This window comes from Urocitellus parryii, chromosome 3 (assembly GCF_045843805.1).
Source record: "Urocitellus parryii isolate mUroPar1 chromosome 3, mUroPar1.hap1, whole genome shotgun sequence".
Lineage (NCBI taxonomy): Eukaryota > Metazoa > Chordata > Mammalia > Rodentia > Sciuridae > Urocitellus > Urocitellus parryii.
Genome location: NC_135533.1, coordinates 155,227,736 through 155,254,480, shown reverse-complemented (window position 1 = coordinate 155,254,480; position 26,745 = coordinate 155,227,736). Strand labels below are relative to the sequence as shown.

Below are 26,745 nucleotides of genomic sequence, written 5' to 3'. Positions count from 1 at the left end.
ATGGATGATCCCTGATGTATGATGGTTAAGCTTACGATTTTTTTTGGCTTTACAATGATGTGAAAGCAATACAAATTAAAAAAAAAAAAAAACCTGCAGTTTGAATTTTTTAAATATATATTTTTTAGTTGTAGTTGAACACAATACCTTTATCTCATTTATTTATTTTTATGTGGTATAGAGTATTGAACCCAGCACTTCGAACATGCTAGAGGAGCGAGCACTCTACCGCTGAATCACAACCCCAGCCCTCGCAGTTTTAATTTTGCTCCTTTCGTGGGTTAGTGATCTGTAGTCTGATTCTTTTGGTACTGCTGGCAGCAGTGAACTGCAGCTTCCAGTCAGCCCCATAATCGACAAAAAACAACTGAAATCCAACAGTAGATTGTATTGCTAAGCTAGGATGCTTGCTATGTTAGTTGCATTAAACACATTTTTGACTTAAGATATTGTCAACTTACTAGGGATTTATTAGCAGTTAATTCTACCATAAGTCAAGGAGAATCCTTGCAAACCCTTTTTGGCATCCTCAGGCTTTCCCCTAAGAGGGGTGGTGAGCCCACCCTTAGCTTATGCCCATGGGAAGATTAATTGAGAATTGTTAGCCTTTCTCTGTTTTTAGCTCCTACATGGTTCAGCCCTCCCCAAATCCTTAATGCCACTCTATCCTAAACCACTGGGTAAGCCCTTGGCCATAGTTTCAGGTCTGGGCATCCAGCAACCTCCCTCCCTCTGCCTGTGCCCACTTCTATATCACCCTTACCTATGGCTCTGGAGACGGCCAGGGTCCCATTGACTCTCCAGCAGTCCATGAAAGACACGAAGCCGCCCAGTGCTTCAATGCGTGCCTTCTCATCCTATAGGGAGACAATCAAGAGTTTGAGGCCTCAGTGAGTCCTTGGGACAGGGCCCCCCCCAATGCCAATGCCTAAGCAGAGAGACTGAGCTGGTTTCTAAGACGTGTTCAAAGACCTATCACTTAAACCAAGTCAGGAGGTTCATAAATGAATGCAAATTAGACATCATTAAAAAGTGAGAACTATAAATAACATGCAAGTCCTTCAATTGCAGGAATGACTAAGTATAAGGAATGGTGGATCACCTGAGGCCAATAAGCCATGACTCTGTCCCTGAGCAGTGTTTTGGGACCAGGGAAGTGCTTAAAGCATCAGAAAGACACGAGTCCCAGATTTAAATGATAGATCTTTCAACTTAGGCCTACTGTCCTTACTTTGAAAGTTGCTGGGACAAGATGAAGCATGTGATACATATGTGCAGCCATAGGGAGGGCCCATGAAACCTAAGCCAGGCCCTGGCTGTCAGTCCTGCGCCTGCTTTGTTCTTGTCCTTTTCCCCCCACCTAAGCTCATTTCTAGGTACTCTCTCTGCTCACCAGAGGACCATGATGCTCCAGTCCAACTTATTTCCACAAGTCTCTCAAAAACTTTCTTTGGTCCTATTAGTTTCCCCAAAGAAGAGAGGTTTTCCAGATATGGATCTGTTGCCTGAAGGCTGGTGACAATAGTTGAGTGCATCCCATGTGCCTTACTGGGAGCAAGGTATCTCACACATCTACTGCAGGAGGGAGGATGTCCTTTGGTCCTAATTTAATTGTTGGGTAAGCTGCCTGACTTTGCAACATGCTCACATAGTCTCTGGGGCACAGCACTAGCTGGACAGGCTGGGACACTGTCCTGATGCAGACACATTACAGGAGGCTGGAAGACAGAGTCTTTCATGTGGTTGACAGCATTGAAGACTGGGCTTTTGTGTACAGTTCCCCCATAGAGGATATCACAGTAGGAATGATAGGAATTCACTTTGTAGGCACTCTGACCCAACAGAGTGAGCCGCTATGGCCCTATACAGCGAATGGATTGGTGCCTGGTGGGCTGAGACTCTTGGTCACTAGAAGCAGTCACCTAGTCCAGCCTATCGTGGAATTCTTAAAACTGTGAAGGAGGTAGGACTAAGGGACCTCAATGGCTCCCAAAGTTGTCCTTGGGTCTAAGCAGGGCCAGAGAAAGTCATGAAGGCCAGAAGGAGGAAAGGAAAAATGGAGCTGAGGGTCGGGGAGAAGGGGTAAAAGAAGCATATGGACAGACATACTATACATGCAAATTCACAGGTGTTCACACATGCCCACAAGGAACCTGAAGACCAGCTAGGAGCTGCAGATGGGAGCAGACCCCTTATCCCCTCAGGCTTTCCCCTAAGAGGGGGGTGAGCCCACCCTTAGCCTATACCCATGGGAAGATATGTTGAGAATTGTTAGCCTTTCTCTGCTAACATGGTTCAGCTCTCCCCATATCCTTAATGCCAGGAGGTGGGGACAGTAAGTGGGGGTTACCAAAGGAGAACTATGAGATTCTCCCAGGGGTTCCCCATAGGTGGAGGTACACAGCCCACATTCATCCACCTTCAACTTTGGGATGGGTAGTGCCAAAAGACCTGGGCTTACTTACTATAGTCCCTCTTGGGAGCAGGATTTTCCCAAGGAGTCTGAAAAGCAGGGAGCCTAGGCCTTCCAAATAGCAGGACCCTCCTTCCTGAAGCCCCAGACCCCTGAGGAGCTGTGGGGACAGGGCTGAGTTGGAGGCTGAGAGGGTCCCTGGGCCATGCTGCTCTCCTGGGCCTGTGACCCCCCATCCTGACAGCCATGCAGTTTGGAAACTAAGTCCTCTGGGCCAAAAGACATACTCTGTCCATGCAGGCTTCCTAGGCTTTGGGACCTAGAGCACTGAAACTGAAGCAGACCTGCCTCATCACACTTGGTCCTGTAACCCTGGTCTTGTGTCCAGATCCCCTTCCCCTTCCATGTCTTCCACTTCCATTTGTACTAGCCACAACAGCCTCACCACAGCCACAGGCTAGACTAGCTTGGCTTGGTCCAGGACCTCAGTGTCTCCTATCTCCTTGGATACCTACCCTCTCAGCTCTCCTTTGTTCCTTCTGCCTCATCTTCCTCATCTTTCTGATCTCCCAGCTCAAACCCCATGCTGTTGGCCCAGCAGTTCCATTAATAGCCACGTTCTCCAGGGTTTACAAGGCCCTAGTGATAGCTGCCCACAGCATCATTATTTTCTTGGATACCTATGCCCTCTCATGTTTCCATCCTTAAACCTGAGCTTTTCCTTCTGTCTCTCCTAAAGTAGATCCTTGCTGTAGCTTGTCTGCCATGACCTGTGACTGCAGATGATTCTTATAACTCTCCTGGCTTTAGTTTTTTATGACCTAGCCCTTTGGTGGTCTGAACATTTTAGAAGCTTCTAGTGATTTCTTACAGAATTATTCTTGGCCCAGGGCAACCCTGCAGGTCAGTGTTCTTTGAGTCTGGTTCTTGCTTAATCTCTCTCTCATTTCCTGGACATTGTCACTGGCCTGCTGAGGTGGCCTGCCTTCAAGATGTGGCCCCACGGTCCACTCCCATTCCTCTCTGCCTTGTCTTCTCCAGCACTCTGTCCATGTCCTATACCCTCACCAGTAATTCCTTGCTTTTTCATTAGGGAGTTATTGGGAGACAGGTCATGGGTTCTGTGTTGTCATCTTGCTGCCTCAGCAAGGTACCTTGAACAGAGTAGGTGACAAATGTCTGCTGGCATGAACTGACTCCAGTGGCAGAAGAGGCTCTGTTTAGACAGTTACGGTTAAGGCAGCAACATGGGTCCCCACACAATCCTCAGGACCAAGCAAGGACATCTTTCTGTGCTCTGTCATGGCACCACAATGTAGGGACTAAATGATGCTTTACATGCTGATGTAAGATGGCTCACCAGGTGCATGGTAGAGAGGAATGGGAGTAGGGCACTATTTGGAAAAGGTCCCCACTGGGCTTCAGAGGAAGTGCTGGACATTGGGCCTGCAGAAATGTGTCCAAGTGCTCTAAGCAGAGGTTTGCACTTAATCCAAACCTGGTTACATTTCACCTGTCTTGGGGAGAAGGGCCCATCAGGGAGCAGGTAACAATTCCCCTCCCACGGTTGTGGTGGCAGCAGGGTGGAAGAGACTATCTACCACTTTGGCTATATGCTCTAGAAAAATGACTAAGCCTATCTAAGCCTCAGTTCTCTCTGTACAATGGGGAGAGTACATGTGTGGCCCATGTCAGAGCCTTGGTGGTTATCAATACCTGATAGTCTGTCCTATTTTCCTAATCTAGAAGCCACTGTTCAACCCCACTGCAGGAAACCCAAAACTCTTACATGGAAAAAGCCTGTAAACAGAGACAAGGGAGAAACGACAAATGCAGGAAAACTTTGCAAATCACCAGACAAGAGCCAAACTCTGCATCATGTCTAAAGTGCCTACAAACTGTAACAAATAGGCAAAGGACGGGAACAGAGCACACACAGGAAAGGCAATGAAAATGACCTTGAACTTTTGAAAAAAGTTTAAACTTGCTCTGTAAGATGAAAAAGCAAACTAAACAACTGCCCTTAGATATCTTTCTGACCTCTCAGATGGGTGGAATCCCACAGGTTGGTGGGACTAGTGGGTAATGGAGCCTCTCAAATGATTTGCTTAAGCACCCACCCGCTGGCTTAGCCCAAGGAGGGCAGTTGGGCAAAATCTATTAAGACTGTAGATTCTTCTATTCTGACAGAGCAATTCTACTTGTAGAAATCTGTTTTAAAAATTTACAGGGGCTGGGGTTGTGGCTCAGTGGTAGAGCACTTGCCTAGCATGCGTGAGGCACTGGGTTCGATTCTCAGCACCACATATAAAGAAATAAAATAAAGATTCATCAACAACTAAAAAATATTAAAAAAACTATATACACACTCAACAATGTGAAGTACAAAGCTATTCATTGCTGCAATGTTTTTAGCACTGGAAGATTCAATACCTATCCTAAAGGGACTAAATACCTATCCTAAAGAGACTAAATGATGAATGAAATGCCATAGGTCTCTATGAAAGGACGGAGTGCTTTACATGCTGATGTAAGATGGCTCACCAGGTATATGGCTAAGTGAAAAAAGCCAGTGCAGAGCAGTGTGTGGAAAAAACAGGGTTTGGAGTGGGACATACAGGCATTCCTTGATATCCAACATTTCCACTTTGACCTTTGGGGACAGACAGACATTTGTGAAATATGGTCTGGGGCCGGGGTGGTGGCTCAGTGGTAGAGTGCTGGCCTCGTATGTGTGAGGCACTGAGTTCGATTCTCAGCACCACATATAAATAAATAAAATGAAAGTCCACTGACAAACTAAAAAAATATATTTAAAAAAAAAATATGGTCTGAGCAGGAGCATGATCCTAATGTCCAGGTAATGACCTTGAGGTTCAAATAGGTGAGTGATCTCAGAATCCCAGGTTCCCAGTGTAGCCTGTAACTAATACAGTCCTATGCCTGTTCCTCCTAGTCCCAGTACAGTGTCACCTTTTTGCCCCTAGCCCATGGTCAGCCACTCCTTGTTCATGTGCTTTATAGGACTCTATAATAGGATAAGTTGATCCCACTTGTTGAGGGAGAGGGCCCAGCTCTTGCCAGGACCTCTGGGCTCCATGTCACTGTGACCTACAGAACTTGGGGCTCCCTGGCCACTCAAGTGAGGCAGGAGAGTCCTCCCTCTGCAGGACAGCCAGTAGTTTCTAGGGCCCTTTATACTTTATTATCTGCCAACAATACCTTGCTGTTCTTCTGGAATTCTGTTTCCCTTTGAGGTTCCCTACACAGGGAACTTGAGTCCCCTACACAGACACAAGCATGATGGGTGTTTGGAAATGTCCTGGGCTTAGACAGAGGGAACCCTTTACCTGTCGCTCAGGTTTGTGTGGTTCCATCAGCTTCACCACTTGTCCCTGTTGCACCAGGATGACCTGGGAGTCCCCGAGCCATGCGACGTGCAAAGTCGTTCCTGTGATAAGTGCACACACGCCTGTGGTGCCACTCTGCAGCCGCTGCAAGAGAGGGGACCCAATTGGGTGAGGTGTGACCTGGAGCCTGCATGGCAAGCACATGCTGAATGAGACAGAACCGCTGCTGGAGCAGTACCCGGTGAAAAAGAGGACTACAGAACCCACAGTAGCAAAGATAAATTGAATTGTGTAATGATTACACCACATGGAAGGAGAACACACCTTATGGAACCCCACTGATAACAAACTCTGGAACACCAAGCTTGTCTGTAGAGGCAAGATACAGAAGAGCAAGTCTGATGAGTGGGCACAGAGGGCAGAAAGAGGACAGGGATGACATAGGGCAAGAAAAATTTTGGGGTGTGATGAATATGTCCATTACTGAGGTGGGGATTTTATGGGTATATATATAAGCTAAAGTTTATCCAATTGTATACTTTAAATATATGTGATTTATTATTGTCAGTTAAATTTCAATAAAACTGTTTAAAGAAAATAATGGAGGCTGGAGGTATAGTACGTGTGAGGCCCTGGGTTCCCTCTGAGCACTGCCAAAAAACAAAAAATAAAAATAAAATAAACACCTGCTTCAGAAACTCTGTTCTGTACACTGAGAAACAGTACTAAGCTCAGAGGCCTGTTTTACCTACTGAAGGTAGAGTGGCCAGGAGAAAAGACTTATCAGTTTCTCATTAGGCTCCCCTTTATGATTTTAGGTGCTCTACAGTTATTTGTTAAGATGCAAAATCCAGCTCAGCTCCACTGAATTCCACTAAGGTATATGGAATTTAGAGTGTGATGACAGGGTGGCTCCTCACTGAGGCAGGACTTTTAAGCAATCTGAATCTTAGTTTCCCATTGTCTAAAATAGGCCCAATAGTAGAATGGCCCTCACAGGGTTGGGAAAGCACAGTGAAGTTAGGGGCAGTGGGATACTGCACTGTTTCTTCTTTCAGAACCAACAGCCTCATTCACACACGTGGATAAAACTCTTGAGAGCAAAGTGTGCTCTAGGTAGACATCAGCAGCCTATTGAGACCTTGCCCAGAAGAGCAAGGGGAGGTGGGATGTTTTACATTTTCTGTATTTTATGATGGGCTGATATCTTAGAGCCTTTTTGATCCTAGAGAGACTGCCATCACAGCTAGCTAATTCCTAGAGACAGCATACACCTGGCCTGTAAGTGCACCTTTCATGGGCAAGCCAGCTGATATTGAGTTCACCCTGCCCTGGATGGCTTCAGAGCCTGATACTGGAAGGCTGGGGGCCAACCTATGTATAAAACTGACTGAGGTTATTCATACCATCCAATTCTGAGCTTGCTGGAACTTGCCTGCCTGGCCTCATTGGTGTCTTCCTTGGAGGCCATATTGGCCTCACTCCCTATGCTTCCTGACCCACCCTGGTGCTTCCCTGGGTGGTCCTTATGACATGGTATGCCTCCTCCTTTTGGAAGCTGGAAGTAATAAACTCTTCTGCCAAGTCACTTGTTGCCTTACCATGTTTGATTAAAACAAAACCCTGAGTACATCTGAAAACAGCCTGCCTTTCCTCCCATGGTCTATAGACCACTGCAGGCTTACATTGTTGAGAGCTGAGCAAGCTGAGTCAGGGGTAGTATGGCTTGGAGATTGCTCTAGTGTTTCCCAAAGCTTCAGGTGTTCAAATTGAATCCCCTTCTCAGGTATTAAGGGGGCAGAAACTTAACTATAGTGTTTATAGGTGGGGACTTTGGGAGGCAATGGATTAGATAAGGTCATCGGTGGTGGGGTCACAATGGTTGAATCCTGGTGACATGGAAAGGGAGGAAGGCTGGAAGATACAGCCTTGACTTCCTGTCTCTTGACATCTGATGCTCTGAGGGAATTTGCCAGCGAGACTATTAACAAATGAAGCTTCTTGACCTTGTACTTCTAGAATCTTAAGTCAAAATAAATCTCTTATCTTCATAAAGTTATATAGCCCCAGGTTATTTTGTTAGAATAATGAAAAATAGCCTAATACAAGGGGCAAGCTTTGTGCTGCTTCCACTCAAATGAGCAATGATGCCCTGTCCTATAAGAATAAAATGACATGACTGCCAGCAGCATTCAGTGAGGATCTTCCTGCACCATCAATCACTTTGGTTTCTTTCCCTCTGAAGAGGCAGGACTCTTTGATGTTACTATCCCCCAAACCACAATTGAGATCCAATTGCTGTTCCTACCTCTCTCTTGGCTTTCCAGAGAAACATTTCATCTGTGCGCCGGAAAGCTTCTTTGAGGGCTCCTGCAGGGTCTATGGGCAGCTCCGGCTGGTGGGCAGCATTAGCATGCACATGAACAGCAGCATACCTTGCGGCATCCACACCTCCATGACCATCAAACACAGCAAAGTAGGCGCGGTCTACAGGGTCCTGGTGGTGAATGCAGTGGGAGTCACAGACTTGCTGGCCTTGCGCCTGGCTGGGGCCCCTGGCCAGCTGCTCTCATCTGGGGAGAATGCAGCCCAGGCAGTGACTAGTAACGCTAAGATTTCAATGTTTGCTACTCCTCCCACCCCCAGAATTCATGGGTTGGAAATGTAATCCCCCAAATCTTGTTTATTTTGTGGTACTAGGGATTGAACTCAGGGCCTTGCACATGTTAAGCACTCTACCATTGAGCTATATCCCCACTCCTAAGGTCTTATGGTATTTGGAGTTAGGACCTTTGGGAGGTAATTGGAATTAATCCATTCAGGGATTAATGGATAAATGATTTTCAAGTGCGTGGCTTTGTTATAAAGCAAGTCCTTTTTGGCAAACTTGTTCTATCTCACCATGTGTTTCCCTATGCTGCCCCAGGACTCTGTAGAAGGCCTTCATCAAATGCAGCCCTTGACCTTGTACCTCCCAGTCTGCAGAACTATAAGAAATAAATTTCCTTTATTTATAAATTACCCAGTCTTGAGTATTGTATTGTTGAAATAGAAAACAGACTGAGACAGGCAGTATCTGGAAGAATCTACATGATCTTTACCATCAGAAGGATAAACCTGTCTCATGCACTTATGAATTGGGAGATTTGGAAGAGGGAAGCCTTTGAAGCCTTAGTTTCACCATCTGTACTGGGCTGCTAAGATGTACCAGGGTGTTCTTAGTGCTAGGGTAAATGTGGCATTGGGGCCTACTCTTACAATAGATATAGTCCAACTGTTGCCTTTTTTGGTTCTTCCCTGGGAAAGCAGGTTATCCGGCAACTTGGACCAAAGTTGCTGGTACTATTAATTAGGGCTTCTAGATTCTCCCTAGGAAGTGCCTTTAGAGCTGCCCAGCACTTTAGTCTTGAGATTACAGCCAAGAGATGTTCTTCCTGGCTTAACTGGCATCTCTTCTTAATACCCAAGGTCCCTCCCTCTGCTCTAGTTTTTCTATGCTGGTGTAGGATACCACTTGCCCCTGGACCCTGCAGGTGGAACACTTACAGAGAAACCGAAGAGCTGGTTGAAGGTGGGAAGGAACACATGCCGGTCCTCCATCTTGCGGCGAGTGTTCCGGATGGCATGGATGGAGACCAGCCACTGCCGCTGTGGGGTCCAGGCAGTCAACGGCACCTGCTTCTGCCACTGGCCACATACTTCCCAGAGCTGGTTAAAGAAACTCCGTGCCAGGCCTTTGGCATCTAGCACTGCTGGGCACGATGAAGGAATTGTTAGGGAAGCACAAACCATGCCTACTGAGGCTTTACTGGCTCTCTATTCCCCTTTCTTGTCATTTCCCTTGGTATTCCAGATAGTACCCACCACTGGTCTTCATGGACCCCACAAGCCAATCACCTACCAGGACATGCTGAGAACACTAATCTAATAACCTATGCATGACAGTGTGTTGTCAGCAATCAGAATTGTCCAATAAGTACCAAAAAGTCTCTGATCCTATGATGGGGTAACTCCACTCATTGGAACTCGCCATAAATAAATATGGGACATGCAAAAGTAATTTAAGGACAAAGTAAAGAATCATTTTATAATTGTCCATTAATTAGAAACAATATATATCTACTGACAGATGAATGATCAAGTAAATTCTGGTCTATTTTCTCTTTTTGTTTTGTTTTTGAGACAGGATCTCATTAAGTTGCTCAAGCTGGTTCTGAACTCATAATCCTTCTGCTTTACCCTCCTGAATAGCTGGGATTATAGGCACATACCACCACAACCAGGCGTTGGCTTATTCTTTTGATGAAGAATTAAGTTGCTCTTTACTAAAAATGACTTTCATGAGTAAAGCATACAACTATCATATGACCCAGCAATTGTATTCCTGAGTACTTACTCCAGAAAAATAAAGATTGTTCACACAAAAATGTATACACAAATGTTCATAGTAACTTTAATGATAATAGCCCAAATCTGGAATTAGCCTAGTTGTTCAACATGTAAAAGTTGCTGAGTGTGGTGGCACAAGACTGTAATCCCAGTGACTTGGGAGGCTGAGGCAGGAGGATTGCAAATTTGAGCCTGGCCTTAGCAACTAATGAGGCCCTAAGCAACTTAGCAAGACTCTGTCTCAAAATAAAAAATAAAAGGCTGGGGATATGTCTTAGTGGTTAGGCACCCCTGGGTTTAATATCCTACCTAGTACCAAAACCAAACCAAACCCCCCCCCAAAAAAACAAAATAAAAAACCCAAACCAAAAAACATGTAAATGGTTAAGCAAACTGAGGTTCATCCATACCTTGGGATACTACTCAGTAAAAGAACTACCAATATATCAGAATGAACTACCAACATATGGAACAATCTGGGTTGATCTCCAGTGAAATAAGCCAATCCCCCAAAGCTATACATTGTATGATCCCATTGTGTAGATTCTTAAAAATCACAATTTGTATAATTTAACCACGAATACATGAAAAAACACCTGGACCCAGAAAAAAAGGGTGGAAATGGCACATAATCAAGATGTCACAGAGTAGGTGCCTACTGGGTGGTTCTATGGGTAATTTTTTTCCCTCCTTATTTACACTTGTTTTAATATTTTCTCAATTTTCTGTTAAAGTGTTTGCTTCATGTGATGACTTTAAAATACATTCATCAACTCTTTGAAGTTGGTGATTTGTTTCTGATAAATGGATTAATATGGAAGAGATCATGTGTGGTTTCTAAGAGGTACTATGGCTTCCAGCTTGCATGCATGTTTTCTTCTCTGTGACTGAATCATTTTGGAAGTGGATTCCCCAGTGCAGTGGCACTATATGACCACAACCTCATGAGAACCTGGGCAAAATCACCTTCCTAAGCTTCTCCCAAATTCCAGGCCCATGGAAACTATGGGAAGATAAGTACCTGTTGTTTTGAGCCACTAAATTTGGGGGTAATCTATTAAGTAGCAATAAACAATACAACTTATAATACTCATTTTAAAAGGAAAAAAAAAAACACACTTAAGTCTAGCTTCTAAAGAAAAGATCAATAAAGCCCAGGTCCAAAGGAGACTTTGGGGTCAATGCCTTCAGGGACTCACTTCAGTTTAGTGTACAAACTCCTCCCAGGACTCCTGCCAGTCCAGGTGAATATGGTAAATAAAGATGAGTCAGAGCTGGTCAACTAAGGGGAGAGTTCAAGGTCAAGTAACTGAAAACAGGCTACACTCAAATGACCTGAGGAATTGGGGAAAAAACAAAAACAAAAACAAAACAAAACTCTCCCAGCCAGAGAAGGAACCATGAGCTGGCAGACCTACAAACACAGAGAGCCACAGAAGGATAAGTTTGAGGGGAATCATATAACAAGGCAGGGATGTGTATATGTGTAGTGGGCTCTAGTGGGCTGCTACCACCACACCCAGGACAGAACTCCAATCAAACATTTGACAAGAACTGTGGGACTAGAAGGGCCACGTTGAGGGTCATGAGCCGGAGAACCATCATGGGAGGGCCTATTAGGACAGTAGCCCTATGTGCATTTGGCCTAGCAGGTCTCCTGCTGACCAAGGGAGACTTCCTCCTTCAGCCAGTCCTCATGGTGCCACCTCCCTTGCCTTCCTCTTTCTCCTCTGTAGAAGATTGTAGTCAGAAAACCACTTGGAAAACTACTACAGGTTCCGTCTCACTCTTGGAAACTGCTGGCGCTCATCAGGCCTAAAGCACACAGGAGGAACCCAGGCCTGAGCTGCCTGTTCCTTTCTTGCATTAGGCACAATGCAGCTATTTCCACCACGTGTGTTGTCTTGAATCTTGCTCAAGCAAAAGGCACTAACAGAAGAGGGCAAAAAGCCACAACAGTGATGCCCAGCCTGCAGGCTCCTGATGCCTTGGTCTGCCCTTCAGTGGTGATTCTCACAATGCCTGCCCTGATGTAATTTTGCAAGAATGGCTGAGAGATGACAGACTTTTTGATGTTCTGCTGCCATGATTGATAAAAGCCTCTAGCCCAGGCCCCATGAAATTGCTCTGGGACAGACAGGGAAGGCAGAGACAGGTTGCTATTTCCTTCTGGTTAGGCAGGGTCCCTCATTTCCAGATGCCAGGTATAGGGCTCCGCCTTGCTAGCTATAGCAGTTCTCCTAACCACCAGCAGGTGACGCTGTATTCTGCCTGAAAGGGCAGAGAAACCAGCAGGGGGTGGGGGTGCTCCCTCTGTGGAGCCGTGCAGTGGCAGCTGCTACCAGCAGGAAGCCTGCTGGCTTTGCAGAGAACAATGGCTGCCTGTCACTGAGGACAGCTGTCTCCCAGGCAGGAACACAAGGCTGTGCTCTGTGCTCTGATGGAAGGTGGGCAAAGAGCCAAGGAAAAGAGGACTAGAAAGAGGAGGAGAGAAATAGCCTGGCAATCACTGATGCTAGAGACTTCATGTATTTTTTTTCTCTTTCCCTCCACATTGTTCCTTCCTTTTCCTTCCATGTATGCACTAATGTTGAGTTTAAAATAACACAGAAAGGAAATGGCAAAGGAAGGGAAAATCTGCTTTCGATTGCCTGTACAGAGAGGAAATTCTAGCTTGTAAATGGACCACAGAGGCCCCAGGTGGCACCTGCCCAGCAGCCTGCCATTGTTCCTCTCTCTATTTCTCTGGTCCAATATGAACCAACACAGATGAAATATAATAAAAAGTAATTACTAGGAAGAAGAAAGTCAGACTAAGAGCTCTCTATTTTTAGTAGATTATTTATCAAACGGCTCTCAAACGTCCCAATTTCTGGGTTCCTCTGGCTGTACCATGCTGTCTGTAGCCTGGATCCACTGATGGCTGTCTTAAGGGCAGGCTGATAGAGAAGCCTCCATCACCACCTCCCTAGAAAGCTCAGGGACAGGCAGGAAAAGGTATTTCCATCTTGAGGCAAGGGGCCCATGCTCCGCCTTGCTACCATCTGGAACATGATGCCTCCAACAGAGCAATGTTGCTTGGTTTGCTCATGCAACACCCTGCTGACCCTGACTTCATGTTGCTGAGAGAGGGAGGGGCAAGTGCATTTGAAGGTGGCCACCTGACTTTGGCACTCTGAATTCCTCAAGTGTAAAATGTGACAAGCATCATTTATTTCCAAGGGCTTTCCTGAAACTTAAGGGAGATGGGACACAGAAGGGTGCCTGGTGTCCACTGAATACTTTGTCTTGGCTGACTTTGAGCAGACCCTGATGGACATACTCCCCTTGCTGGGTTTGTGCTGCAGTGTTACATTTTGTCTGCACCTGGATCCTGCCACCTTATCATGGATGAGTGACCCAGTGCTAACCCTTTTGCAGCTCTGATCAATGTTTCTCACAATATCAACCTAAATTCTGTCACCTGCTAAGCAGCTCTGGGGTCACCTGAGAGGAAACAGAACTCACAGGTCATAGGAGCCTTCTCTTCTTCCTCCTCCTCATCTTCTTCCTCCTGGCTGGGCTCTTTCTTAAATTCGGAAAGGTCTGTCTTTAGCAGATGGGAAATTGCCTCATGGGTCAGAGCTGCAGCAAGTGATGGTGGAGCATTCCTTGGGACAAGAAATAAAAGGTAAAGCCAGGGCAGCTCACCAGCAGAAGCCCATGAACTTGCACTCCCTAACCCAGAGCTTCCAGAGGTAGAGATGATGGCTTGCACCCTGCTGTGGAGTCACAATAAGCATAGGGACCTGTGTCCTTGGGGAGTTGGGAAGGGATGTTCACACAACAAGCAGATCATCTATTGGAACCTGTGTGAACCAAATGCAATGCTGAGGCTGGTGAGGAAAAGGTATCACTGAGATGTGTGGCCTTGATGGTGGGGAAAACTTCCTGACATTAAAGCAGATGATGGCTCCTGGTCTATATACCACAGGAGGGGAGAGGGAGTAACCAAAACCAGCTGAGGACACCAGGGGTTAGGGCATGTTATGAGTTGAATTTGGTCCCCTTCTCCATTCATATGTCTAAATCCTAACCCCCAGTAACTCAGAATGGGACTTTATTTGAAAATAGGACCTTATTTGCAAATGGAATTAGTTAACATGAGGTCATATAGGATTAGAAAGGGCTCTTACTTCAATATAGTTGATGTCTATAAAAAAGAGAAACTTTGGGCATAGATATGCACACATGAATAAAGCTGTGTGAACATGAACCAGAGATATGGATAATAAAACTGTAAGTTAAGGAATTCTAGGGATTCTTCACAAATCACCAGAAGGAACCAGCCCTGCTGTTACCTTCATCTCAGACTCCTAGCCTCCAGAATTGTTAAGACGATAAATCTCCATTGGTTAGGTTGCATTCTGTGGTGCTTTTTTTTTTTTTACAAGCAGCTCAGGAAGCTGATTGAGGGAGTGTGGGACCTGGGTGCTGCATTTGAAAGATGAGTCTGGTGGAAGCAGTGGCTATGCATAGCTCACAGGGTCCCTGGACGGATGGGGTAGGGCACAGACAAATGGGGATGATCACAGAGGTGTCTCCTCCCGGGGCCATGGAGGAATAATTCTGAGAAGCAAGTCTTGGGTTGACTGCTTTGAAGGTCACAGAACAGAGCTGGAGTCAAGTAGGTGTAGGTGGGATGGAAAGGGAAGTCACAGCAGGCTGAAGGCAAGTGGAGGGGAGGAAATGTCAACCTCAAGCCAGGGGCCTTTAATAGGAGGCAGTACATAAGGGGGATGAATGGCAAACCAAGGGAGGAGTTTTGGGGAGGGAGACTGAAGCCAGCTATGGCCAAGGAAGAGGGCAGTGGGGAAGACAGCCTGAAATTCTGCATTAGTGCACCTTTCCATGCCTGTCACACTTCTCTATGTGGGCTCTGCATCTTGGGGACCCTGTTCAAACTCCATGTCTATTGAAGCCCTCTCTGGCTTTCTAGGCAGAAGAGGTCACTCCTCCTGGTTCAGCCTCTAGGATGCATTCTGACTCCCAGAATTTGCCTTACACCTAGTGGGAGTCCTGGAAGCTGAATGATGTACACTTTGCTCTTGTGTGACTGTCCCTGAAGGTCGGGGGAGGGGGGCATACCTGGGACAGTGGGTGATTGTTCGCTGGGCTAACACTCCAGCTCTCTTTCCTTTTATTTGGCGGGAGTGGGGGGGTTAACCAGGGAATGAACCCAGGGCCTTAGACATGCTAGGCAAATGCTTTACCACTGAGTTACATATTTAGCCCTTTTAATTTTATTTTTTAGTGGTACTAGGGAGTAAATTCAGGGGCACTCTTCCATTGAGCTACTTTCTCAGCCTTTTAGAAATTTTAAAATTTTTAAGTAGCTGAGGCTGGCCTCAAGCTTGCAATTATTTATTTCCAAAGTAGCTGGGATTACAGACACACACTACCATGCCTGGCTGCCACTCCAGCTTTAGCCAGAGAACAAGGACCTTCTAATACCCTGACTGATGTATCACATCCTGTGGGGGCTGGGTGCATTTACTGATGGTCTCTGTAATCTAGTGGGATGAATTCTTGATTTAAGAAAAAAAAAAAAAAAAGAGAGCATGAATCAGGGCAAAGCCTCTGGAACTACCTTTGATAAACAATCAGCTTGGTTAGGGGTATAGTTCAGTGATACAGCACTTGCCTAGCATGTATGAAGCCTGGTTTTGATCCCTAACATGTTAAAAAAAAAAAAAGACAAGGAAAACAAACAAACAAACAAACAAACAAGTCAAGATATGAGAAATGAATTCCTCCACCATTTGGGGATTTCCTGCCAACTTCTGGGTTTTCCCTTTTCAAGGCAGGCAGGAGGGCGCGGGTTCTCCTTGGTCCTGGTGAGGTCATGCTTCAGCTTCCTGCCTGCCCACTGCTGTCGCTGCTGGGAGCAGGAAGGCAGCTTCCGGCTATGGGGACCCAGACAATGCCTGGCCACTGGCCACCAGCATCCCCTTCCCGGACACCACTCCCACCTCATCCAACGGTCCCACCCATATGCTCTGGAGGCCCTCAGTCCTGAGTCTGTTACAACATGAAAGTCAACCCTAATTCTGGTCCCTGCGGGGTGGGATTCCTAATCTAGGTTGGAAGATGCTTCAGAGAAAGGACCCAGATACCAAGAAACCCTAGTCCCACCACTTTGGGTGGTTACAAGTAGTTTTCAGTCTAGCAGCAGAGATGTGTTTCTAAATACCCAAAGTATAAGGTATGTATTGCTTGGGGCCCCAAATGTGTGACAATGAAATTACTACTAATAAGAAGGGAAGACAGGACATAAAATTAGCACACCCAAGTGCTCAGGGATCTGATTTCTGGATGGTCTCAGAAAGGATGTCATTTACAATCTGAAAAACAGTCTGTTGACTAACATATTGGAAGCCCTTCATGCCCAAGAGACTAAACTTTGGCTGTGGAGATGGGAAACAGAGCACAAAGGAGGTCTATGAGGTATGAGTAACCATATGTAAGCATGTTTGTGTGTAATGACTATACCTAAGAACATTCATGTCTGTATATGAGAAAATACTAGAGAAGAACAAAGAATAACTTAAACTCATGAAGGTGAATGGAAAATAAATGATTTTACAATACTACATTTTATGATATGCTTTAAGGTATATTAAGGTGAATATATGGTAGGGGGGGTGGTTTCTAAGAGGCCCCCAGGGAACTGTGTGCCACCAGACCTGAGGGACCTTTGGTTCCTTACCCCATCACTAGCCATTAACGTCTACCTCAAACAAGTCCTGATCCTTTCTCCTCATATCTGAAACCCTCTGACCCAAGATTCTGCACCCCAACTCAGCCATTCCCTGGCCAGGCTACTTGCTGCCTGCTGGTTGCTGCCACTGTCTACCTCACTGTGGTAAGCAAAACCAGTCCCCTCTATCTAGATTCCCCCTGCTCCACTGGTCCCTCCTCTGTACTCTATTAACTCTCACTTGGGAATCATAGGCTCACACTAGAGTCCCTTCTAGGCCCTGCTGCTGTGGTTTGGCCCTTTCCTGCACCTGTGCCCTAGCTTGAAGATCCTGTGAGCCCTGGGGTCCTACCTTATCACCAGCTCAGGCCATGTGGCAGCAGGCACCATGCTGAGTTCAATCCCCCTGGGCCTGGCTTCCTCCCTGCCATCCCTGAGCCTCCCAAGGAAGCAAAGTTTCCTTGTTACCTCCACAGAAGGCCCAGTGGCTGTTGTCCCTCAGAACTCTCTCTACTTCCCTGCTTCCGAGTGCTGCTGCTGTGCTCCTATCTCTCCTCTTGAAGAGGCAGAACTTAGGGGCCCTTCCCTTACCTCCTACATTCAGCTCCACCCCTGGGGGCTCATTCACTTTATGCCACCTGTCGTTAAAATACTTCCCCCAAACCAGCCAACAACAGACCGCACATGCTTCACCCCTTGTGGAACATGGTCATGAAGAATTGCCTCCTAAGCTATGAGGCTGTGGATTTGCAGGTGGGTGTGGCCCTGGTGTACATATGCTCAGCAACCCCTACTACCATACTGCACAGGGTAAGCATGTCATCTACCATGCTGGAATCCTAGCAAACAGACTATCAGAGTGGGCAGGGATGAATGTGTAGCAAGGAAGCAAAGGTCTGAAAATATAAATGAAAAATTCCAGAAATAAATGAACTCATAACTTTCAAACTATGTACTACCTTGAGTAGCATGATGAAATCTTCCCATCCTGCTCCGTTGCTCCCTGGAATGCAAATTATCCCTTTTTTTCAGTGTACCCACTACCGGCCAGTCACTTGGTGGCTGTATTGGTTATGATATCGACTGTCTTGGTATTGCAGTGCAATTGTTCAAATAATCCTTATTTTACTTAACAATAGCCCCAAAGCAAAGAGTAGTGATGCTGGCAATTTTAAAACACCAAAGATAATCCATAAAGTGTCATATGTGAAAAGGTAGAAGTTCCTAACTTATAAGAAAAAAAAATCACTTGCCGAGATTGCTAAAATATATATGTGTGTGTGTGTGTGTGTGTGTATATATATATATATATATATATATATATATATATATATATGAAAGAATCTTCTATCTATGGAACTGTGAAAGAGGAAAAAGAAATTTATGCTAGTTTTATTGTTGCATCTCAAATTGTAAGTTATAGTCACAGTGTGTGATAAGTGCTTAGTTAAAAGGAGACAGCATTAAATCATAGAATTCAGTATTATCTGTGGTTTCAGGCATTTACTGAGGGTCTTGGAATGTATCCCCTGTGGATAAGGGGGGAAACCCTGCACTACTGTCATAGGGTTTAGGTAGGGTTAAGGTCAGCATATAGCAGACATGCTGTGCCCCTACTCCTTGTCCTGACCAGTCTCCTGAGGTCACATAGGCCTACCTGCTGCCCAGGAAGCCCATGGCCAGCTCAGCCAGCTCGGCCTCCACCTCCTCCTGGCTGAGTGTTGTCCCTGGGGCCTTCCATGGCAAAGGGCTCTCTGGGCTCAGTGGGGCTGGGAAGTCTTGGAGGAGTGCATCCAGGAAGCCCAGGATCTCTGCACCACAGGCCATCTGGCAGTTGTTCTGTGGGGCTCCAGAGGCCATTCCCAGAGCATCCCGGGTGGGTGCTTAGAGCTAGGTGCGGAGTGAGATGGTCTCCAGTCAGTCTTCACTCTGGGGAGAGATGTCAGAGTCAGCAAAATTACAGGACAACAGGTGCCTTACAATGCAGAGTGCAAGTGTCCTGCTGTGTCTCCTCTACTTGTGACCAATGTGTGGTAGGCATCTCATCAAGCCCTGTGCCTCACAGTTCAGAAACACAAGTGGAGCAAACAAACCCAACTGGCATTTTGATGTGGGTGGGGACACATGGGTGCCCAGAGAAGGGGACTCAGGAGATGTTGCCAGCTGATGCTGTATGGACACCTTGAAGAAATGACAGAGAAAGAAGGCATGTTCCCAGCAGAGTGTGCCTGGCAATGGCCAGAGTAGGCAAAAGAGGGATGCCAAGCTTAGGCTCTCCAGGCAAGTAAATGGAGTTAACCTGATCCTGGGACCCCAGCAGCTGGAGGGATCTGAGGTAAGGAAAGTGATATCATCAGGTCCATGTGCTTGAAGTGGTGAACTGCTAGGGCTACAGAGATGAACTGGGGAAGGGAAGAGCCAACAAGTAGGAGCAGTCAGTCCAGTGCTATTTGGGAAATGGACCATGGTAGGAGCAGGAAGGAGCTGCTCTTCAGAGGCTACTGGGCTTGTCCGAGGTGTGGGCGGGAGAGAAGCAGAGGGTTAATAACTCAGGACAGATGAGGGTACTTTGGGAGGTGGTTAAATCTATTCAATGATATCTAATAGGCTCAGGCCTCTGAATCCCTAGCTAGGAGAGGCACACAAAAAGATGGTAGATTGTGGGTAAGGGCCCTAAAACCAGGTTAAATATCTGATCTGGGATGCAAAGGATGAAGTGAGGGTCTGGGGTTGTGGCTTAGTTGTAGAGCACTTGCCTAGCATGTGTGAGGCACTAGGTTTGATCCTCAGCACCACATGGAAATAAAATGGGGGTATTGTGTCTACCTACAACTAAAAAATAAATGTTGAAAAATAATAAAAAAAAGTAAAAAAAGAAAAAGGGTGAAGCGAGGTAAATTAAAATAACATAAAACCAAGCCAGGCAGTGGTACACATATGTAATCTCAGCTTACTAGGGAGGCTGAGGTAGGAGGATTGCTAGTTGGAAGCTACCCTATGCAACTTAGTGAGAGCCTGCTTTAAAAAACAAAACAGGCTGGAGATGTAGCTCAATAGTACAGTGTTTCCCCATCATGCTTGGGGCTCTGGCTTCACTGCAGTACTGCAGAAAACAAACAAAAATCACAACCAGAAAAAAAAAATTAAAAAAAAAAAAACCCAAACAAACAAAAACCAAATACCCCCTACCACAACAAAACAAAACCCCATAAATCTTCTTGCTTTTTTTAGAGATAACAATTGAAAGTTAATTTGTTTTGAATATATAGAAAGAATGCAGAAATAGGGGTACTTATTGAAGGTTATGAGGATAGACTTAAATTCACTGTCATTCTTCATAGTTACTCACAATAAAATGTAGTCCAGGTTACAAAAGGCAAGCAGGTAAAAAGAAAAAGAATGTAAAGCAAAGAAAGAAAAATCAGGATGGGAATAGGACATTTTCATTTTAACCACAAAGGTAAGGTTTTGTGAAATGGAGAACTGAGTGCAGGCTGGGAGCTCTGGTAGGGGTGAAGAAGAGGGTGGAATTAAGAGGGTCCGTGGGGGTCTGCCAGCTGGGTTCAGCAGAGCTGCAGGAAAGCCCAGAAGACAAGATGATAGGAATTTCCCAGCAAGCTTAGCATCCTTGAGCAGAAGAGGCCAAGTCCCCCTCCTCTGCCTGTGAATTGCTCCGGCCTCCTGGGAGAGAATGTGCATAATGCAGAGCTGCCCCCAAGCAACTGCCAGTGTTGTTATAGGTCTGGCTCCCTTGAAAGGCTTAGTGATCTAGGGGCCCTGAAATCTCCAGCTAAGTTAAATGTGCTTATGTAAATTTATGATTAGCATCAAAATGAAAGGACAGCATGATCATACCCCACAAATTCAGGAGGCCCCAGATGGAAAAATCCTGTGGACAAGAAGAACAGAATTCAAGACCCCTCCACCTTCCACATCATATGCAGGTGATAAGTCTGCCGGACATTCTGGAATGCAGGTGCCTTTCTAGCCTCCAGGCCTTAAAATGTTTCTCCGTGCCTAGCCTATATGGTGGCGCACCCCCCCCACCTTTCCTGGAGGATACAGGCCCCTCCTCTCTGCACTGCAGCACTACAGATTCCAACTCCACCAAGTTCATCATATGCCTGGCCACCTGCCTGCTCTTTGTGCCCATGTGCCCACTGTCCTGAGCACAGGACCTAGCATAAACCTCAACAACCATGCATGCTGAGTGGGGCTTGGGGAAGGGGACAGCAGAGTGTGACAAGTGTGCTCATGTATAAAGCTCTGCCAGTATGTGCACAGGATGGGCTGGCTTACTCTCAGGCCCCGCACTAATGACCTACTTTTGCTAGAAAGACAGAGTGCCCAAAGTCATCCTGCTTGCTGGGACCACCCAGATTTGTTTCTGTATTGTTGGATTTTGGAGGTAAGGATAACAACCAGGCCACAGTTTGCCTTCCCTGGGCCCAGCTGGAATAAAGGACAAGAAGAAATTTCCTTCCTTGTCCTTCCTTTTCCCAATAAATCTCAAATCTGATGGATGCCATATGGTTAGGTGCAATAAATATATCCCTGCCCTCGAAGCCCACAACCTAGAGAGAAGGCACAGACAGTGATGGGAGGAAGAAATTGTTAACTCAAAGGGGAACTAGGGGCAGCCCTGAAAGTCACCAGACAGGCAGGAGACAGTGCCAGGGCTCGGAGCTCCTTCAGGATCACTGGAGGAGACAGTCTCAGGAGAAGGGTGGTGGCCAGCTGGCAGGCAGCAGCAGGATAACAGAGTATAGGGAGAAGGTGGGACTGGGGATAGGCCCAAAATTGTCCTGACTTCACTGGTATCCTCACAATTCACAAATTGCAAATAGTAAAGGGCTCACAGTGAGAGGGATATGTTAAGAGTCTGTGCAAGTCACCAAGGGCCTTTGGTGGGCATGAGAGGGACACTGAGCTCCCAACCCCCTCCAGTGCCATCTGCCTCAATCAGTCTGGCCAGACATAATTCTCTGGCTTCAGATCAGAATCTTCTGCACTTCTCATCAGGTGGCAGCCACACTGATGAGCCTGAAGGGTGTTCCCAACTGACATCCACCAGCACTCTGGGGCACTGTGTCTCTGAGTGTTGTATTATCTCTTCTAAACTCCTAACAATCTTGCTGTGATTATCTCTACTTTACAGGTGTGGGCAAAAAGGTCTGTGACGTGCCCAAACTCTCTGGTTGAGATTCATGCTGGGTAACCTGGTCCCCAATCACTGTAATTAAAATGCTAGGAAATTGTTCTGACTCCTTCCTGATCCTGGTCCACTCTTCATTGGTCACCAACCCTGGAATTAAGTTCTCTGTGGCTCCTCCTTTCATTTCTGTGTCTGCATCCCTAAGGTAGCCCCCCACCTCCTTGCCCTAAATCAATAATAGTCTCTTTGCTCTTTGTGTTGGTTTGCCCCCACTCTGCCAAGATCTCTCTGACTTTACAAAGCTCTGCTGACATCTTCCCCACCCAGGGGTCTAGCATGTTGTCTTCCATAGCTCTGACTTATAAAAAGTATTTTTTTATTTTAAATTTGAAGTTTTCCTCTTGCCAGTTTTGAGTCATAGGCTCAACTAATGTATATTTGTACAAATGCATTTTTTTTCTAGGTGGTACAGACAAAGTACTTGTTGAGTCTTGCTTAATTTCTGAACCCAGGTAAGGAAAAAATAGTGACACTTAGAAAAGGAAATTGCACCACTATTGTTACGACAGTGTTGTTGGTATTCTTCTCTGACAATGAAGAATCTTATTTATGTATTCATAAATAACCATTGAGAATAGTTTGATGTAAATCCTTCCACATCTTTTCCTACATATATATTTTATTGTGATAAAATAAACATAACATAAAATTTATCATTTATCATTATAACATTTTTTTTTTTCTGGTGCTGGGGATTGAATCCAGGGCTTAAGTACAGCTCTCCTGCTGAGCTACACTCTAGTTCCTATTTTAACCATTTTTGACTACTCTTTTGTGGCATTAAGCACATTCATGTTATTGTGCAATCATCACTTTTCTTTTAAACTTGACTTTCTTAATAGATAAACTCCCTATGGTCAGGGAGCCCACCCTGGTCCTTTCTGCTCAGCAGGTGATGTGATGGTAGAGAGAAGAGTGAACAGCCATCCTGGCCTGAGATATGCATGTAGCCTTAGGCCTGGTACCTTTAAAGAGGAAACTAAAATACTCCCAGCACAGTGGGCAGCAGACAAGTCTTAAAGACAGGGTTGGTTATTGGGTTACATCACAAAGGAATTCTACAAATGAACCTGTGTGGAGCTTTCAAAGTAGTATTTAAAGTGGGACTAATTTTGTTTACCCTCTTATAACTATGCTGACAAGTACATACTGTCAGGTCATGCTGCATACAACAAAATAGGCTCTCGGAGAGTAAGCACCCATCTAAGGTCACACAGGTGGGAAATTGCAATGCAGGACTCAATTTGGGCCTTCTCATGCCTGGTGACTTTGCCATTTCCACCTCAATGAGTTACAGGAGGAAAAGAGTAAAATTTGATAATAGGATGGATATGGACATAAAAGCCAGAAATGAGCTAAAGATGGCCTGAGGGTCAGGCAGCCTCACATTTTATTCCCCATAGTGGGAGCACAGCTTAGCCCACAGAACTTGCCTCAGGGAATGCCATGAGGGGAAACACACACACCATATATATCTATATATCTATATCTACCTACCTATCTACCTATCTATCTGTCTATCTCACTCAGAGGACTGAAGGGCAAAAGGCTTTGGTGGAGTCCATTCTCATCCACTGGGCCTCATTATGTATTAGATCCTGTGCAAAAATCCCTACAGTCAGGTGCCATTTCTCTCTATTGCATAGAGAGGTTAAGGGGCTTGCCTGAGATCATCCAGCTGCAGCGGTGGAGCTCAAAGCCTCCGTGCCTGAAGTTGTATCTTACACAATCAGGTTAGAGCGGCTGCAGCCCAAGCAATACATCAACTGAAACACTCACCTTAAATACACTTGGGGAGCCGGGGGTGGGGGCCTTCAGGCAGAAATGTGGTCCAACGAAGGTGTCTGAGCTGGTGGGTAGGGGCAGGGCAGTGGGCCTGGCCTTCATGTGGTGGGATGGGCTGGGGGAAGGGCTGGAGCCTTAAAAATGGGGGCGTGCCTTCTTTTTGCACCTCATTCTGCCTCACAGCCCTGGATCCCCACCTGGCCCTTGACTTGGCCACACCTCCGCCGGCCCAAAAGGCCCCCAGTTCCAAGCCTTTGGCTCCCCAGCCCTCTGATTCCTCGCCTCGGGTTCTTCAGGTCCCCAGCTTCTCCCTTTACTCTTAACCCATTTCACTCCTATATACCTCTTGGGTCCCTCCATTCGATCCTCATCTTGGCCTCCTTGTCTTCCCAGACCCCGCATTCCTCCCCTCGTATTCCTCAGCCCCAATTCACCCTTGTGCACCTTGGACGCCCACCTGACCCTCATTCCAGCTCTGTCGGGCCCAAAATCGCACCCTTGGGCTTTCTCACCCCCAGGTCCCCGCCAGCCTCACCTGCCATCCCGCGGATCCGCGCCCAGGGCCCAGCGTCCCGCGAGCTTCTTTGGGCCGGCCCCGCCCACTTCCCGTCCCAGGCCGCCTCGGGCTTCGCGCAGGCGTAATCGGGCCTATGGGCGGGCGGGGTCAGGCCTCTGCCGCCCCCTGGCGGTATTGCGCCCAGTGACTGCGGCTTTTTCACCCTAGGCAAGCACCTGCGCCTCACTCACAGCGGAGTTGCAACACTTTTCTAGCCTTGTGTGGACGACACGGGAAAGTAATCCTTACTTTTTAGTGTCCAGAAGTTAATCCATTTATATGATCAATTAGTGGTATGTGGCAGAGCAGGGATGCAAACCCAGACTGCCCAGGACTGACCCAACCATGAGAGGCAGGAGCACAATGCCCCGGAGCCACTGTACTTTTAGAGGCCATGTTAGTTTCCACAAAACAAAAGGCTTAAAACAAGCACAGATTTATTATCTTACAGTTCTGGTAGTCAGAAGTCCCCATGGTCTCAAATGAACTGAGAGCAGTTGTTAACAGTATATGTTCCTTTCTGGAGGCTCTTGGGAGAGTCACTTCCATTGCCTTTTCTAGCTTTTAGACTACCCACATTCCTTGACTTGGGGTCCTTTCCCCCATCTTCAAAGCCAGTAAGGGCCACTCAAGCCCTTATCTTGCTGCCATCTCTCTGATGATTTCCTCTGCTACTTCTAAAGACCCTTGTGATAACATTGTGCCCATTCAGATAATTCAGGATCATTTCCCTATTTCATTTCAGTACTGGGGACAGAATCCAGGGGTGCTTTACGACTAAACGCCATCCCAACTCCTTTAAAAAAATTTTAAATTTTGGTACAAGTCTTTGCTCAGTGCCCAGTTGGCTTGAACTTGTGATCCTTCTTGCTTCAGCCTCATGAGATGCTGGGATTACAGGTATGCACCACTGCTCTCGGCCTGAGCTACCTCTTTTAACCTGTGACTTCAGGCATATTTCTTACTCACCTGATCCCGTTTCCTTACCATAAAAATGGGGACAACAGCAACCAACCTATTGTCATAGGGTTGTTCTGAGACCCTGGGCCAGTATTGATCAGTATGCCCAAGTTACCGATGTCAGAATAGCTGTAGTGTGAAGTTTGAAAATCTCAGGCAAGGCAGTGTGTGAGACAGGCCTTCCCACACTGTAAAGTGTGGTGCCTGTGAAAGCTGATATACCTGCAGGCTTCCTTAGTGGGTGCCATATTGGCCTCTTGGGCACTGATTCCACTTGAGGTTGGCAGATAAGAGAGAATGGCAAAGCTACACCTCAGAAACTTGCTCCATTGGGCTCTAGGCCAGGAACATGCTTGTGAGATTACTTGTGCCCTGTGGCTTCGGTCAACGCCTCACTGTCTGCATTCCATCACGCCTCAGCTCTTGGCTCTTGGCTTTCACTCTTGTGAAAGGAATCTCTCAATATCACCCACCCCAACTGGATACCAAGGTCATAATTTTCTGCTTTTTGAGCAAGGCTATGCCCCTGGCTAGGTGGGTTAGATAGGGGCTCCTGGAATGCTCAACCCTGAGTCTTCCTCCCACTTCTGCCTGAACTCTTTCCTAGTTTCCAAGTTTCCCCTGTGTTGAATGCCTGCTCTGAATACTTTGCTCCTGCCACATGAGGACTTCAGCCATCTACAAGAACCTCCCTTCATCTCTTCGAACCACACATAAGGCAAGACTCATTTTAGAGACAGGATTAGGTCACTTGTAGACTTTCAAATTATGGGTGATACACGTAACTTCAGGAGAGTCCTCATTTCTGACTTTGCAGGCTATTTGCAATGGGATGCTCACCTGGTGCTTTTTTTTTTTTGGTACCAGGAATTGAACTCAGAGGCACTCAACCACTGAGCCACATCCCCCACCTCTATATTGTATTTTATTTAGAGACAGGGTCTCACCAAGTTGCTTAGTGCCTCACCATTGCTGAGGCTGGCTTTGAGCTCATGATCCTACTGTCTTAGCCTCCTGAGCTGCTGGCATTACAGGTGTGTGCCAACCTGTGCCCGGGTGGTGCTGCCTTTGAAAGGGGGCCTTTGGATCTCCCTTAGCTGCTGGTTTCTTCATGGGGAATGAAACGAGAGGCTTTGTAGTTGCAGGTCAGTGGTGTCTTCTGCCCCATAGCCTTGGAAGGATGCTACACTCAATGAAGCACACATGCATAGGGCACTAAGTGCCAATGTGAACCGTGATCTCAAGGGGACAAAGATGGGGTCTACAAAGGGCAATAGTCTTTGACAAGACAAATCAGCTGGACAACCAGGCCCAGTCACTGTAAGCCAGGTGCAAAGA

General features: G+C 46.4%; 1 protein-coding gene across 2 annotated transcripts in view; it reads right to left on the bottom strand.

The window, feature by feature from the left end:
- Nucleotides 1-24,505, bottom strand: part of Ppm1f (protein phosphatase, Mg2+/Mn2+ dependent 1F) — a 29,765-nt gene extending 5,260 nt beyond the window's left edge. Inside the window, exons 1-7 of one of the 2 annotated variants that reach the window (XM_026401662.2) lie at nucleotides 24,427-24,505; nucleotides 18,549-18,820; nucleotides 13,660-13,802; nucleotides 9,310-9,515; nucleotides 8,072-8,260; nucleotides 5,764-5,907; nucleotides 764-857 (exon numbers count right to left, since the gene is read on the bottom strand). In XM_026401662.2, the coding sequence (XP_026257447.1) occupies nucleotides 764-857; nucleotides 5,764-5,907; nucleotides 8,072-8,260; nucleotides 9,310-9,515; nucleotides 13,660-13,802; nucleotides 18,549-18,751 (979 nt within the window). In that variant the 5' untranslated portion in view covers nucleotides 18,752-18,820; nucleotides 24,427-24,505. The remainder of the gene's footprint in view (nucleotides 1-763; nucleotides 858-5,763; nucleotides 5,908-8,071; nucleotides 8,261-9,309; nucleotides 9,516-13,659; nucleotides 13,803-18,548; nucleotides 18,821-24,426) is intronic. The other variant, XM_026401664.2, reaches the window with a different exon arrangement.
- Nucleotides 24,506-26,745: the final 2,240 nt, after the last annotated feature.